This window comes from Seriola lalandi, unplaced genomic scaffold (assembly GCF_002814215.2).
Source record: "Seriola lalandi dorsalis isolate HSWRI2012SDOR001 ecotype SW California unplaced genomic scaffold, Sedor1 jcf7180002054821, whole genome shotgun sequence".
NCBI classification, from domain to species: Eukaryota; Metazoa; Chordata; class Actinopteri; order Carangiformes; family Carangidae; genus Seriola; species Seriola lalandi.
The window spans coordinates 44,410-60,244 of NW_019525374.1; the positions used below are offsets into that span (position 1 = coordinate 44,410).

General features: G+C 42.9%; 1 protein-coding gene across 1 annotated transcript in view; it reads left to right on the forward strand.

The window, feature by feature from the left end:
- Positions 1-13,081, forward strand: part of LOC147817947 (atrial natriuretic peptide receptor 1-like) — a 32,178-nt gene extending 19,097 nt beyond the window's left edge. The window contains exons 3-4 of the mRNA XM_087179301.1: positions 12,787-12,974; positions 13,076-13,081. Coding sequence (XP_087035427.1) covers positions 12,787-12,974; positions 13,076-13,081 — 194 coding nt within the window. The remainder of the gene's footprint in view (positions 1-12,786; positions 12,975-13,075) is intronic.
- Positions 13,082-15,835: the final 2,754 nt, after the last annotated feature.

Consider the following 15,835-nt stretch of genomic DNA (forward strand, 5'->3'; position numbering starts at 1 on the left):
GTGTGTGTGTGTGTGTGTGTGTCTGTGTGTGTGTGTGTGTGAGAGAGAGAGAGCTGATGGTGGCGTTAGATCACAGCGGGAACAGAGTGTTTTTGTAATTTGATCAAACCGTCTCAGTGAGTCTTTAATGTCCTCAGTGTCTTGATCAGCTGATGTGTGGTCAAAGCATGTGTGACATCACAGGCGACGAGCTGAACCATAAATCTGAAGCAGAGCTGAGCGCCGCACGTCCGTAAATCACAACAAGCGAAACCATTTGAACCTTTAACTGATGGAAAGTGGAAAATTATCGTAATTTCTATACGAAACGTAAACAGACATTTCTCAGGAGATCAGCTGTAGAAGATACTTTAAGACTATTAATATCTCTAATGTCTGTTGTGAACAAACGTCCATAAATCCAGCTAATCTGGTGACAGTTTGTATCCATGGTTACGGTGTAAACAGGAAGTGCTAATAACTAATTTTACATATTTGTATGTTTTCGTCTTGTCCCCCTCCGACTTGAATGAGATATCTCAGTGACGTTCTGCGGGAACACAAACATTCACTCGGACTCAGCGATGAACTGGTTAGAATTTGATGGTCAAAGGTCAAAGGTCAAGGTCACGGTGACCTCACAAAACACATGAACGAATTTACACACTAATTATGACACAATGTAACTCAAGGATAAAATGAAGTGATGACATTTTATATATCCGAGGGTTCAAAGGTCAACTTCACTGTGACATCATAATGTTCTGCAAAAACACCCCTGGCCGTTATTGAGTGCTGTCACTCAGGCAGCAGAGACCGTGACCATGTGATTCTACTTTCTTTCTTTCTATTTGTTTGTTGTTTCGTTTCTGTTTTTGTGTTTTTTTCTTTTTGGTTGTTGCTTTTTTTTTTAAATTTTTTATCTGTGTTTTTGAGTTCACTTCACTTATATTCATCAAACTTATGACTGACGTTGAGGCGTCTGGTCTTGTTTGTTTGTTTGTTTGTTTGTTTGTTTGTTTGTTTATGTTCTTTTTAACCAGTCTGTGGTGGATGAATAAGTCTGTCAAAAACAAAAAAAGAGAAGAATTGTTTCAAACGTTTCCTAAAACTAGTTTAACTGATGAGAACTCAACTTATTCTGAGAAGAACAAATGGAAAATGGAGCCAAATAGTTAAAGTGTTAAATCTATGATGAAAGACTCACACACGGTGGATCAGGCTGATTCTATTATTAATTTGTTTCTGCAGCTCGGTGAGTCGTGACCTCCTGCCTCTGGCTCAAAGTGTAAATTGACTTGAAACCTAATTGGAGCTCAAACATCCGCTGACATCACGCTCTGCGTCTTCCTGCGGCCCCTGGCCCCCTGCATGGGAAGCGGTGGCTCATATCGCCGCCCTCATCTGCCGTCGTCGTGGCGGCGAAGCGGGCGGCCGATCATCCTGAACAAATCTACCCACAAGGCCGTGCTTCAGTCCTCTTTTCCTCTTCCTCACTGCCGTTCCCGTCCATCTGGCAGTAGTTAAAGATTAATACGCTGGAATCTCAGAGCCAGCGAGACGGAGCAGCCGGGCGGTTTCACCCACTCTGATATCAAACTGGACTGAGCAGAGAAAACATCAGGGGCTGTGGGGGTTCAGGTTGCTCTCATGTCTCAGCGACATGTCGTCTTCACGCTACATGTTCCTTTGTGTCAGAGCAGTTTGTTCGGCTCACGTTGCTGCTTCACATGTTGGAAGTATTTCTTGATGCACAACAGTTTGTCCGTCCTCCCAGAGCTTCTGTGTCTCCAGGAAAGTTTTCTACTCAACTAAACTACAACAGCAAATGTGTTTTGTAGGAAATGTGATGTTTTTCAATTACTACGATTACATGCACAAAATATTCTGGTTTCTGCTCTTATTCTGAAAGAGACAATATTCCTACTGAGCTGTTGACATGTTTTAAACTCTGTGATTCATATTTAGTTCAATGTGTTTTCTCACATAAAAACTGGGTCTGTAGCTCATCTGCTCTTACTTCCTGGATCGGGCCTTGAGCCCCGCCCACCACCTGCTGGCTCCAGGTGGACAGGTGACAGAGCAGAGAGTATGAAGATGGTCAGAGGAGGAAACATCAGAGAGACTCAGCCACATGTTTGAGCCTCAGTCAGACCCAGACTCAGAGGAGGAGTCTGTTGAGACCAGAACCAGAGACTAGCAGACGGGTCAGAACCGTTAGCTTGTTAGCATCTTTTCAGAATGGTTAGTGTAGTTAGCGTCCTACAAACTGTAGTTAGCTTGTGTTCAACGCGCAGAGCTGACCATAAACAGGTGGAGGATGTTGTGTTACAAACTGCTGTAAAAATGCAACTGAGACACATGAGAACGTTTATACACCAGAATAATCTCAGCACATCGCACTTGTGTTAACCAATGCAGAACATCCAGACTGAATATGTGATTACATGACCTGCATCAAAATTCAGAGTATTGTCATATTAGGAATAATAATGCATAATAGTAGTGTGCATGTAAATGTAGTGATGGTTTAAGAAGGTTGACGTTCACATGAGTCAAACCCCCGGCTGCTGCAGAGGCCTGGAGGCTGCAGATACGAAGGAGAGGAAACAGAGTCTCTGTGATGAAGTGTCAGGCTGCTGCAGACCTGCTGTCGCTCCAGAAACAGCTCGAGCTAATGCTGCGATATGAGATAAGAGCAGATGAAATGAGCACATTTTGCAATAGCATCATCCAAGTTTTAGTAGTTGCAGTGGAGAAGTGGCTCCTGTGCTCATTGTGATGTTAAATGTTGGCTGTCCCAAAGCTTTTTAAAATTCAATAATGATAAGTCTGAAGTCGTAATACTTGGTTATTCTACCAGCCTGTTTCACACTGAGTTTATTTCCTTGACTGAAAACATGAAGCCAGAAATCTTATTTTTTTTATCTTTGATGCACAAGTGAACGTCACGCTTTTCTTTCTGAAAACATTCTTTGATCAGAAAGATTTTAGGAATGTTTGATTTGTGTTTAATTTTCCCATGACAATATATATTCTCATCTAACTTGCTTCTGTTTTATGATGATGGGTCTGCAGAACTGTTAAGAATTGTTTTTTCACAGCCGTCATTTTACCTGAACGTGTGTCTGACCCACTCTGCTCCGTTGTTACCTAATATGGACGTGTTTGCTCGGCAGGGATGTTTAGATTCAGTTCATTAGAAGTGGTCACTGGAGATTCAAGATGGCCGACGGTGCAGGTGCAATTTCATCACATTCCTTCTCTTTATTTGGTCAAGTTATGAACCATTAAAGCAGCAGCTGAACTCTGCCATCAACCTGAATTAGGTGTGAGACCGGGGAGTGTTTGGAGATCAGTATTTCCTTCACGGTGAAGCTGCCGTCACAGTCTCAGTGGTCATGAGCTCTTCACAGAGAGCTGCTGGCGTCAGGCCCCGGGGGGCGAGCTGCAGAGAAACAGAAGCAAATGAGGTTTGTAGCGCAGGTTTGGTCGTAGCTCGATACGTCCGTCACTTCCTCTACAGTCAATTTGGTTTATTGGCTGCGGCCGAAGCTGCAGGGGCCTGTAAGTGAAGTCGCTCTGACACAACGTGTGTTGTCATCTGTTTTACGCTGTGTTCACTGTCTCCAGAGGGCCCTCCGGCTGAGGAAGACACACACACACACACACACACACACACACACACACACACACACACACACACACACACACACTCACACAAACAGTCCCAGAAAGATGAATTTTGGTAGATAAAAAATGAAATACTTTGGCAAAATGTGGATAGTGAATGTATCAGGAGAAATTCATAACGTTTCCTCTGCAAGTCTGAGCAGCGTGACGTTTCCCTCTTCAACATATCTGCTGTTCAAATCATTTCATGTGCGTATGGATATCATTTCCAGGGGAGAAGTGAAGATGAGGTGGAGTTACAATAAATCCAACAAAATAGAAACTATGAAATCAACATATTTCATATTAAATTAACTGCTTCTAACAACATCAGGACCAAGATCAGACGACGTCATGAAGGGAAGATGTCACAGTATCGATTCTGCTCTGTTGAGATTAGGAGAATCTCCTCCAAGCATCAAAAGTATTTTACTTGCTAAAACTCACAGACATTAAAAGCCCTGAAGGAGCAGGTGATGTAAATATCTGTAGAAACTCACAACCTGTTCTTGTGCTTTAATAATGACTTACAGTCTGATGATGATGTTGAGGCGGCGGCGGCGGCGGAGACGGAGATGCCGCTCGCTCCAGCTCAGCGGGCCTTCTCCTCACCGTCGACTTCTCGCTCTGATTAGACCAAAGAGGAGCTACCAAAAAAAAAAAAGATAGAAGAAGAAAAGCGTAATTGAAAGGTTGACGACTTAATAAAGAAGCTGACAGACGTGTCACTCCTCTCACACAAGTGAAAAATCGAATTAGAGAGGCTGAGAGTGAAGCAGGAACATTAGGGATCCAGACCCAATTATCTGCGTCAGGCCTCTAATAAAGACACGCAAAACAAGCGCTCGTTATGAAGACGTGGTCTCCTGCGGCGAGAGGCAGCTCGTTACAGACTGTTGCAGAGGAAAGAGAGGGAACTTTGATCCTTCAGAAGATGTGACGAGGTCGAGGCGAGATTCCCTCTGAAAACAGCATCATGTGCTTTTCATCAAATGTTCCACAGAAGCTTCGGTCCGGTCCTGAATCACTTCCTCCTCCCTGCCTGTGTGTGGTGATCGATGGCGGCGGGAGGCTTTTGTTGTGGCGGCCTCTGTGTGCTGTGACACTTCCTGCTGTTTGGTGAAGACTCACAGAGGCGGGAACCTAACGATCTGTTCTGCTGCTTTGAAGACGTCTCGTCTCTTGCATTGATGCTGAGGAAGCTCACAGGGAAGTCGGCTGGCGATCGGTGTGAGTCACACAGAGTTAATCAACATTTAATTCTTCAGTTCCAAACTGGGACCGTGCTCGGCAATAACTACAAACTAGAACCACGTCCTCGTGGTCGTATCCCTCCGCCACTCCGACTAGTTCCAGGTCACTTCCTGTTTATCCAGAGTCAGAGAAAATATCAACCATGTGTGTGAAACTTTGTCATAATTGCTGTGAAGTCTTGAGTAATGGCTAAAAAGTGTTTTGTGACCTTTGACCTTTGACCACCAAAGTCTAATCAGTTCGTCCTTGAATCCTAATGAGTGTTTGTGCCAAATGTGAGGAAGTTCCTTCAAGGCGTTCCCGAGGTATTGCATTCAAAAGGCCAATACTAAATTTTGTGAGGTCACGTGATCTTGACCTTTGACCTTTGGCCACCAAAATCAAACTACTTCATCCTTGAGTCCTAGTGAACGTTTGTGCCAAATGTGAGGCAGTTCTGTTGATGCGTTACTGAGATATCGTGTCCACGAGAATGAGACTTCAGACACACAACCTGAAAACAAAATGGCCGCGGAGGAATTAAAGTTACACATTCCCAAATCAAGTTTAATGGTTTGAGTGTAAATGAAAAATGGAAACAGAAGGTTCAGAAGTGGAGAATAATGCTGGATTTTTCCTGAGGAAAATAAAGCTGCTTTGAAGTGACTGTGGAGAAAGTGAAGCGTCTCCTGGCTGGTGTGAACAGAGTGAGACTCTCCGAGCTTTCAGAGCGCTCCGACTGAGGGCAGATATTCTTTTCTTATCTGTATCTAACTTGTATTCAGGCCTGAGCGCTGATGGCTCTGATCCAGCCGTGTCAACAGAAGAGCATCATCACCACTTCCTGCTTTGTAAACAGCCTGTTTTCGACTGAGTCTGCTCTGAAGAAACTCCTGAGAACACAATGATTTGATGCAGCTGCAAACCTGCAGAGGTGAAGTCCGGCGTGTCACAGTTACACTGTAATGATGCTGAGTCCCACTGTCGTTTATCTCAGTCTGATACTTTAGAGCCCTCAACTGCACTCGCACTGGTTAATGTAAAATACCTCACCAATACCTAACTGAGAACTCATGTAATAATGTGGTAATGAACAGCGAGTGCTGATGAGTCGCAGCGTCAGCCTGTTGTCAGGTGTCATGGCCGCTCTCATCCCATCACAGTTCAACCTCCAGCCTCCTTCTGTTTCCAGGACGAATGTATTTGATTGTGTGTGTGTGTGTGTGTGTGTGTGTGTGTGTGTGTGTGTGTTTTGAGTCAATACTTCTCAGGTACTTGACGTTTCATTGAGCTGCCTTAATGATATTTTGTCTTCCAATCATCATCATTAGGAATGTAACGAGGATCACGACTCATTTATATCGATCGCCACAACGGCACAAGACCAGAAGAGTCTGGAAGGTTAGGAGTGATGTTCTTCATGACCTTTACTTTGGCGAGACAAAGCAAAGACTGTTTCCTCTCTCTGTTAGCAGTCTACAGCAGAGACAAAATCACCAAACTCTCCAGATGATCTACAGGCAGCATCACACAAGATAGGTCCTAAAGGTGGACTCAGGTCTCAGGTCCGGTCTGAAGGTCTCAGGTCCGGTCTGAAGGTGGACTCAGGTCCGGTCTGAAGGTCTCAGGTCCGGTCTGAAGGTCTCAGGTCCGGTCTGAAGGTGGGCTCAGGAAAATCTAAAAATCTCAAACTCCTACAAACTCTGGGGGATAAAAGCAGCTGGTGTGTATTTTTATATTATATTTTATATTTTCTTTTCACTTGTTGTTCCGCTGAATTTCAGTGATGCAACTGAAAAGAAAGGACAAAGTAAAAGCATGTGGAGCGAATCACTGAGTCTGACAGGACTGTGATGAGGAGTCAGATGCTGCAGCAAGGCTCATTTCATGCTGGGATATGATGATGTTGTTCTTTTGGTGGTTTTTAATCATCATAAATTTCAGATGATTTGCTGGTTTATGGAGTTTCATCAGACTTTCCTCTGAGGCCCAGAGAGTCGGGGACCGGCTCTGTCACTCGTCACAGATCCAGCTTTCTGCTCCTGATTGTGATTCAACCCTGGAGGATCATTTTCACTCCGTCTCTGTTCTGTTTTCTTTAAACTAAGAACAGTTGCTTTGTCTTTACGTGTTTAAAAAGTCAGACATCTGATTCCATTCGTTCTGATTCCTCCGGCTGTGACGACACTGAACCGTCTTGATCTCCTGACGCCGCCGGAGCTTAAAGCACAGCGGCGAGATTCACCGAGATCAAAGAGCGAAGACGCACCAGATACAAAAAGGAGATTAAGAAGATAATTACTTTTCCTCGCATCCTATTTCCTGTGTGACCTTTGCTTCTCGTCTCCTTCGCTCCTCGTACGAAGGTCGGATTTATTCTTCGATTTTTACACGGATATGAAGACGTGGTCAGATGTGAGGATTAATGAGAGACAGAAAGTTAATGACAGTAGAAAGTTTATGTCTTTAGGTTTTTCCTGCACTTTGAGGATGACGTTAATCTCGTCTCTACTTTCTGCAGATCTGATGTTTTTTAAGAGTGAAACAAAAACGCTTTCATCTGTGAGCTGTCACACTGTCTGTGGAAAGTACAGTGAGGAATGGAGGCTGGTCGCCTTTCATCTCAGCACATCTGTGCGAGTCAGGAAGTGTGCCGGGGTCAGAGGTCAGGGGTGGTCCGCTCTGTTCCAGGTTCCTCCTGTAGGACGACGTCTACGCTCTTCCTGGTTTTTAGGGGTTGTGTCTGCACTTTGACCTCTGATCCGGGGTCGACCTGACGCAGCAGCAAACTAACGACTCATCCTGTCACATCATCGTGTGACAGGATGATGTGACTCCCAGCGCTTTGCCTTTCAACCAGCTCCAGTTCTGCTGGTTCTGGTGGGTTGTTCCTGCACCTCGGAGAACCTGCCTCAGTTCTTCAGGCTCTTCATGTGATCCAGACTGACCCATGATGCTGAGACCAGGTCTCTGTGGGGACCAGACCACCTGCTGGAGGAGTCCTGGTTCTTCTGTTCTCTGAAGACAGTTCTTCATGACTCTGGTTGTGTGTTTGGACTCGTCCTGCTGCAGGATGAATCTGGACCAATCAGACGCCTCCTGAGGAGACTGACGATGGAGAAGAATCTAAACATCTAAAAGGCCTAAAACCTTTACGCGTCATGTGCATCATATCATGTATGAAGCCTAAAGCCCAAAGCTGACAGGTTCTAAAGTAACAAGTCAGCGTCCTCCACGTAGAACACACAGGAACACGGGAACAAGGAACACGTTAGGTAGCAAGCGGTATAAACATGTTTCCCTTTTACATGAAGAAGACAAACTAATGACAAACACAAACATGGTTTTAATCTGCTGAGTTTATTCTGTTACTGAATAAAGAAAATTAAAACAATCCAGAGAAAAAAGGGAAAATGAAAGAAAGAAAAAATAACGTAAGTCATGTCAGAATAAACTGTGACGGAGCAGCTTCCTCACTCGATCTGTGTATTTTATATTTGCAGTAGTGTGTTGTGTTAGCTGCCGAGGAACTGGGGACGTAAATGAGCATTGTGTATTTTGTACTGATGTTCATTATCATCATTGTCCCGATCAAATACACAAATAAAATAAATAGAAAACAAAAAGTGGTATGCAGCTAATGGTAAGCTCCTGGTTCTTGGACGTGTCTGTCGAGCGTCTTTCTCTCTGCAGCTCCTGTTAGATGAGCAATAAAATACAATATAATGTTTATTAGAATTAATAGAATAAATTGATAATGAAATAAAGAAAAAAAAGCAATAAAATGATATACATATATGCATATACCTACACACATATACATAATGTCACTGATCTCCTGATGTTTTCACCCCACCCCAGTTTCCCTGTGATCGCTCCCAGTTACCATGGTGATGTAACAGGCGCCTGTGTAATTATGTATTTACAGTTTTGCTCGTGAGACGAAGTGACATTACAGCTTCACTGTGAACGATTCAGTCATTAGTCGGGTCAGCACAGAGTCACCGCTCAGAGGGCAGCAACGTGACCTTTAACCTCCAGGTGTGTGTGTGTGGAGCTGTGCAGTAGAACATATGAACAATATGAAGAGGGAACCTTCTCTGAGTGAATAGTGTGAGTAAAGAAAGAAGAGCAGGAGAGGAGCGGAGTATTTTTAGATCAGTGTTTTTTGGCGGCCGCTCACAGAGGTGGAATCAAAGTGCAGCGCTTCGATTCCACCGGCCCGTTCAACTCCTCGCAAGACCGGAATCGGAGAAAAGCTTTTAGCCCTGCGTGGTTTCTGTGGTTTCACCGTTCACTTCCTGCTCAGAGGTTATTAAAGCCTGAAACAATAGAGGCGGTGGGACAGGAACAGCAGGCCGGAGGAATGTCATCACGCCTCTGGAGACTTCCTGAGGCTCCGACATCGAGACTCAGATCTGAGAGGAAGCCAATAAAGTCTGGACGCTCAGCATCCAAGAAGCACAGCGGAGTGTGTGTTGATACACAAACACTAAAACTATCTGCGTTACTGAGACTGATTTCTAACACACACTGACCTTCACTCACTCCTCACTAAATGTGTTTAATGATATTTTAACCGTAGAATCTGTGCACACTTTAAAGATTGAATTGAACTGGCAGAGGTGCTGGTTTAGAGGCATGAGGATGGACACACACACACACACACACAGAGGCAAAAATACAGTTACATGGTTAAAAATGTAATAATGACGAAACGAAGGATCCCAGTTGTCGAGCAGAAGCAGGTCGGATCTTTACCTGACGGTGAATCTAGCAGGGAAAAGATGAGTTTTGAGTCTTGATTAGAAAAATCTCCACAGAACCTTAAACAGAACCAAAGGTGGGGGCTCAATGAGCAAACAATCAACCCCCCCCCCAAAAAAAACAAGAACCAGATCTAAAACTACAGAAGCGGATTAATCTGTAAGACAAAATGTATTAAATGAACAAAACCTAGATTTGCAAAATGATTCTTTACATCATTTTGAAAATATGAATGATTTAATCTCTTTACCAGTAACACATTTACAACAGTTAATCTTTGTACAAACCATGCTACTGATTTTTGGTTTCTATTCATTTCTGTCTGAAATAAAAATCTTAGTTGAGTGGTGTCATCCATCACAGTAAACACAGCCTGCACCATATTAGAATGAACTATTTGGGGTGTTTTGCCTCTATTTGTTAATGGACAGTAGAAATGTGACACAGGGTTGGGAACAAAGGTTAATCCCTCGAGACAAAGACAAGCTCAAAGTCTTAACAATAATTTTTGTTAAAACAGTTAAGAATTAAACAGTTAAATTAATTTCTACTGTAGCTGCAAAACATCAAACAGTGTTTTACTAAAAGTTCAGTGAATGTGAAAAAACTGAGAAAAATGTAAAAAATACAGTCTGAATGAAGTCACCTGAACGTAACCTGACAGGACAGCAGGAGGTTTGCGCATGCTCATTGAGATAAATTATGATATTGCATTATACGCATGCGCAGACGTTTGTGGACACTAACTTCCACATTAACTGTTAAGAGACAGCAGTAGCATATAAATAAGCATATAATACTGATTTATTGTGAGATCTGCAGTAAGTTTGAGGCAGAATATTGTTTCAGAAGTAGCGCAGCTCCTTTCAGGAATAGATCGGTACGTAGGTTGGGTGCATAGCGGGAGAGACAGAGATGCCGGCGACTGACGCAGAGAGTTAGCTAGCTAGTTAGCAGCTTAGCTGTGGACGTACAGTGGGGTGTATGTTGATTTTCGGCAGTTTGTCAGTAAATAAATGTTACGACTCCTCAAGACCCAAGTTCCCGCGTCTCCCCTGAGCTTCCCAGCTCCAGTCCAGACAATGAGCCAGGAAAGATTAACAACACTGAGGCAGGTAAATGCAGGATTCTGGCTCCACCTGTCTACCAGGAAAAGTCACCACACACTGAACTTTTTGGGTTATTTTTGTCTTTATTTGGAAATAGACAGTAGAACAGGAGGTCCCATCTAAAATCCCTCGTGATCAAAACGCCCCAAGTCTGCACTAATTTTATTATAACTACTTCGTCGTCATAAGGTAACACAGTCTAGTTTAATTAATCTCCACTTAAACTGCAGTACCACAAGAATAACTGTGGAAACTAATCTTACATTTAAAATCACGGACAGATCATATTTCAGTCAAAGCTCAAAGATTGTTCTTCAACTGAGAAAAATAAAAATACAGTCTGAAAAAAGCTCCTGAGTGACCTGAATGTTAGCCGAGCGTTAGCCGAGTGCTAGCTGAATGTTAGCCGAGTGTAACCTGAGTGTTAGCTTAATGTTAGCCGAGTGTAACCTGAGTGTTAGCTGAATGTTAGCCGAGTGTAACCTGAGTGTTAGCTTAATGTTAGCCGAGTGTAACCTGAGTGTTAGCTGAATGTTAGCCGAGTGTAACCTGAGTGTTAGCTGAATGTTAACCGAGTGTAACCTGAGTATTAGCTGAATGTTAGCCGAGTGTAACCTGAGTGTTAGCTGAATGTTAGCCGAGTGTAACCTGAGTGTTAGCTGAATGTTAGCCGAGTGTAACCTGAGTGTTAGCTGAATGTTAGCCGAGTGCTAGCTGAATGTTAGCCGAGTGTAACCTGAGTGTTAGCTGAATGTTAGCCGAGTGTTAGCTAAATGTTAGCTGAGCGTTAGCCGAGTGTAACCTGAGTGTTTGCTGAGTAGCTGATCAATAACATATTGATTATGTCTGAGTCTCAGCTCCTCCTCCTTTGTTTAGAGGTCTAATGGATTTTTCTCAGTGTAACTGCTGAGGTGAACAGCTGATGCTCTTAGAGAAGAACACAACACACACACTCGTCTGATAAATCCCATTGATCTCCCACCAACAGATGAGTCAGTGCGCCCAGCGATGGCAGCTGTCTGAGTCGCCCTGGGTGGCTTGTATAGACCACAGTGCAGGGTCACCACTTCCACCTTATTGATTATTGTTTCCTCTTCTCACCTTACTGATATTGAAGCTTTCACAAGCTCACTGAGGGCTCATGTCACAGCAGAGGAATCAGAAAATTAAAGCAGCGACACAAATATTTGCTCCTGATTTGCTCTGATTGTAGACATGACAGCTTGAAAGCCGCCATCCTGCTGCTCTGGGTTGAGGTGTGAGTGAGGAGTTTGCCAATCTGTCGGTTTAACAGGTTCAGAAAAAGGAAACGGCTTGGTGGAAAGCTTCTCACAAGTTGAATTTATTCTTCACTCAAGTGCAACTGTCAGTCTTTTTTTTGCAGCTTTGTGTTTTAGGTGTCATGTAAAACGTCATGTTAGGAGACTGACACTTTGTTTTTGTTGTGTCTTCTCTGTGCTCCATGTTAGATCTGCACTCACTCATTAAAGAGGTTACTCTTAGTTTTACCCAGACGTCAAATCTTGTCACAGTATTGTGAAGTGCTTTGTTGTGCTGTGTCAAAGCTTGTGTCAGATGACAACTGAAAATTAAAGCTGAATGATTATCAGAGCAGTTCGCTCTGTCCCAAATTCATGCAACATACTAATTCTATACTGTATATACTACAAACCCATCACCGCAGTACTGCTTTATCTGCAGCGTTTACTTATATTTAAACTTATTTTTTCTCACTATTCATTTGAATATTTCCTTTCACTGTGGAAAATAAAGTCCATGGACATCACACTCAAAAATCAGCTGAGTAGTATTTACTGTGTATTCTACAGACTTCTCCTTTCACTTCAATGACCTCTGACCTCCAGATGTTTTGAGCCAGTTCAAGTGTTGAAACAGCTGCAGTGACCAGTCCGCTAAAACATAAACTGTGAAGTTATAAGATGAATGAGTTTAAATGTCATCACTAACCACTACAGTGTCTTCCTGACCTGACTGACTCCGGCCTCCTGCGTCTCTTCTGTCACAGTGCTGTTTGTCTGCTGCTCCCCTGACGTCTTCAGGAAGCTGATGGTTCAGTTCCGGCAGGCCGATCTTCCTCACGAGCAGTACGTCTTCTTCTACATCGACGTGTTCGGAGACAGCCTGAACTCCAAGAACAGACAGCCGTGGGCACGTGGAGACGAGGACGATGCCATCGCTAAGGAGGCCTTCCAGGTACGGCGTTTATCTCCAAACACACTCTTTGACTCTGGACGCTGTTTCCATCCTGCCTTGTTTAAAGGAATAGTTCAACATTTCATGTTTCACATTTCCAGCTTTAGAGACGCTGCTAGGTGGATTTTTGATCAGAGCCACGCTAGCTGTTTCCCTCTGCTTCCAGTCTTTATGCCAAACTAATCTAAGTTAACCACCTCCAACTCCAAATTCATGTTATTGCACATCTTCTCATCTGGCTCTCAACAAGAAAAACAGATATTTAAGGTCTAAACTGGTCGGATCCAGATCAGGAAGCTCTCACATGAGTCGTATGTTCTGTTCTAAAGACACTGACTGCATTTATATAATAATGATAATAATAATAAACTTTATTTATAGAAGAGATGAAGGTCAAAGTGCTTTACGATAACAAAATAATAATAGAAGGACAATGAAAATAGACAAAAGAAAAACAGCAGATGATAAAATCTGTCAATGAAAATAAAAACAAACGAGTAAGAAAAGTAAAATATGAGAGAATGAATTAAAAGCCAAGTTAAATAAATGGGTTTTCAGTTGTTGTTTAAAGGATCATTTACAGCACTTTTCTATTCTTAACACTACAGGTCACATTAACATTTTTCATTAGTTCTATATTATCAGAAGTTGTCTGCAGACGTCCTCCAGCAGTCTCTCCTCTGCAGCGTCTGTGTGATGTCGTTTCTTCCTTTTGTTGGTCTGAAACTGAACATGAGCTCGATGTGACGCACAGACTTTAACTGCTTAAACATTAATTCATTCATTTCATTTTATCACTGATTGTGTAAAAGCAGATATTTTTTACCCTCCTTCATCCATCACATCGTCCCACCACTGATCTCCGTCTTATTCTAAATCACAGCGAGTGTGAACTCTGTTATAACCAGTGCTGTGTGTTGCTGAAGGGGAACCCCCCCCACCCCCCCACCCCCACCTGTCAGCTCTGTAGCATCTGAGAGTCTGACGTCAGCTGGTTACACAACCTAATTTCCCAGACCCCTCTCTTCTTTCATCTCCATCTCTTTTATACTCAAAATTGGCTTTATTCTCTACTGACCCTTCTACACACACACACACACACACACACACACACACACAAACACACACACAGAATCCGCTCCCCAGAGAAATTATTGTCTGCTTCTGTTTTTCTGAGGTGTGAAAGATCTGTGTCGAGCAGACGACAAATCGTATTTGTTTTCTTCTCCTCCTCTCCGTCTTTCTTTCTTTCTCTTTTTGTTATGAGGACTTTAATTTTCTCCCTGCAGCTGCACAGAGAGCGACAGGAAAACACTTCACACACACATTCAAAACTATCACGGCAGATTTTTATAGACGTGTTTCTTGAGGTGATACCAAACTGACTCGAGGTTCGGAGGTAAATCAGAAATCATCACGACTCAACACTCGATGGTGCAATGACTCAAAACTCTTCAAATCTCACTCTGTGATAAAATGCAGTGTCCTCATATTTAGACCAACTCAACAGTTAGCTGCAGCAGGTGGAGGCGAGTGAGAGTGCAGCCAGGTTAAGCGCCGCCCGTCTGGGTAAACACAGATGTAATAAGTGGTAGGAGGAGCCGCGGTGCTGTGGCGTGGATGAGCGCTCACCGAGACCAAAGACAACAGAGGAGCTGCACTCACACAACATGAGAGTGTTTGGACAGGAAACAGCTGGTACAGCTGCTTTCTCGCAGTTTGACTGATTCTCTCCAGACAAACTCGTTTTCATTCTAATTTTCCTTTTAATTATTTCAATTAACAGCTGACTCTGAGCTCGGCGATGAGACTGAAGGGAAATCAAACACTTCCAAACCAACTTCATTTAATTGACTGGTTCTCAGACTGCAGGGGGATCACTGACGCTCTCCAAATTCATCATGGATCCTTTTTTATTAATTAGCTGCTTCCTCATCAATGTTAATGATTGATACAAAATTGTGGCGTGAACTTTTTTCAGACTAAATTCAACTAAATGAAAAAGTTTAAAGGGAAGGATTCACTGGTGTTCGAGCATTTTCTTCTTTTAATGTTGATCAATTTATAAAAAACATGATTTTGTTAATTAATGTTTCAAAAATAAGAGCGTTATCAAATTAGCACCTGGCTTCGCTGCTTTTCTGTGCTGAACTGTTGATGACAGACATTCATCTTTCTTTCCACCATTCAAAGATTCTGTGAAGGAATAACGAAGGAATATAGATAATAATAATAACTTCAGTTAGTCATCAGTGCGGCAGGAGATCACCGTGGTAACCACCTGACCCGACAGGTGAACAAACGAGCTGATGAAGCCTCATGGAAAAGAAAGACTAATACGTCTGAATCCTTTTCCCCTCCTAGAGTTTGTTGTCATTCTTTCCACTGACAATACAAGAAGAAAACAAGACAAAGTATAAGTTTTACCAAGATGAGTAAAGTGTAACGATCTGCCTCTTTTCATTAAAAGAATAAAAAGGTCTAATAAAGTGATAATGTCACAGGAAAAAGACGGAGTCCACATTCACCACTAGTGGTAGAAGTCGAGACGAATGCCGTGCTGTGATTGGTCCGTGTTCAGGGCCTCATATGACACAGTGACCGTCTCAAAAATATCTATTTATTTATTTTATTTGTTTGGATCCTCATCAGCCACTAACGAGGTAGAGCTGCTGCTGCTGCGGTCCCACTCAAGTAAACATGACATCAATACAAAACCACGAAGAAGAAAATCACCTCAAATACAAACAACAGTAAAACTACGAACAACGATAATAACAACAACGAGTTCCACGCTTCATCTAAAGTAAACCTGAAACATTTGCTGCTGCTCAAAAAACAATGTTACCTCTAAAATACAG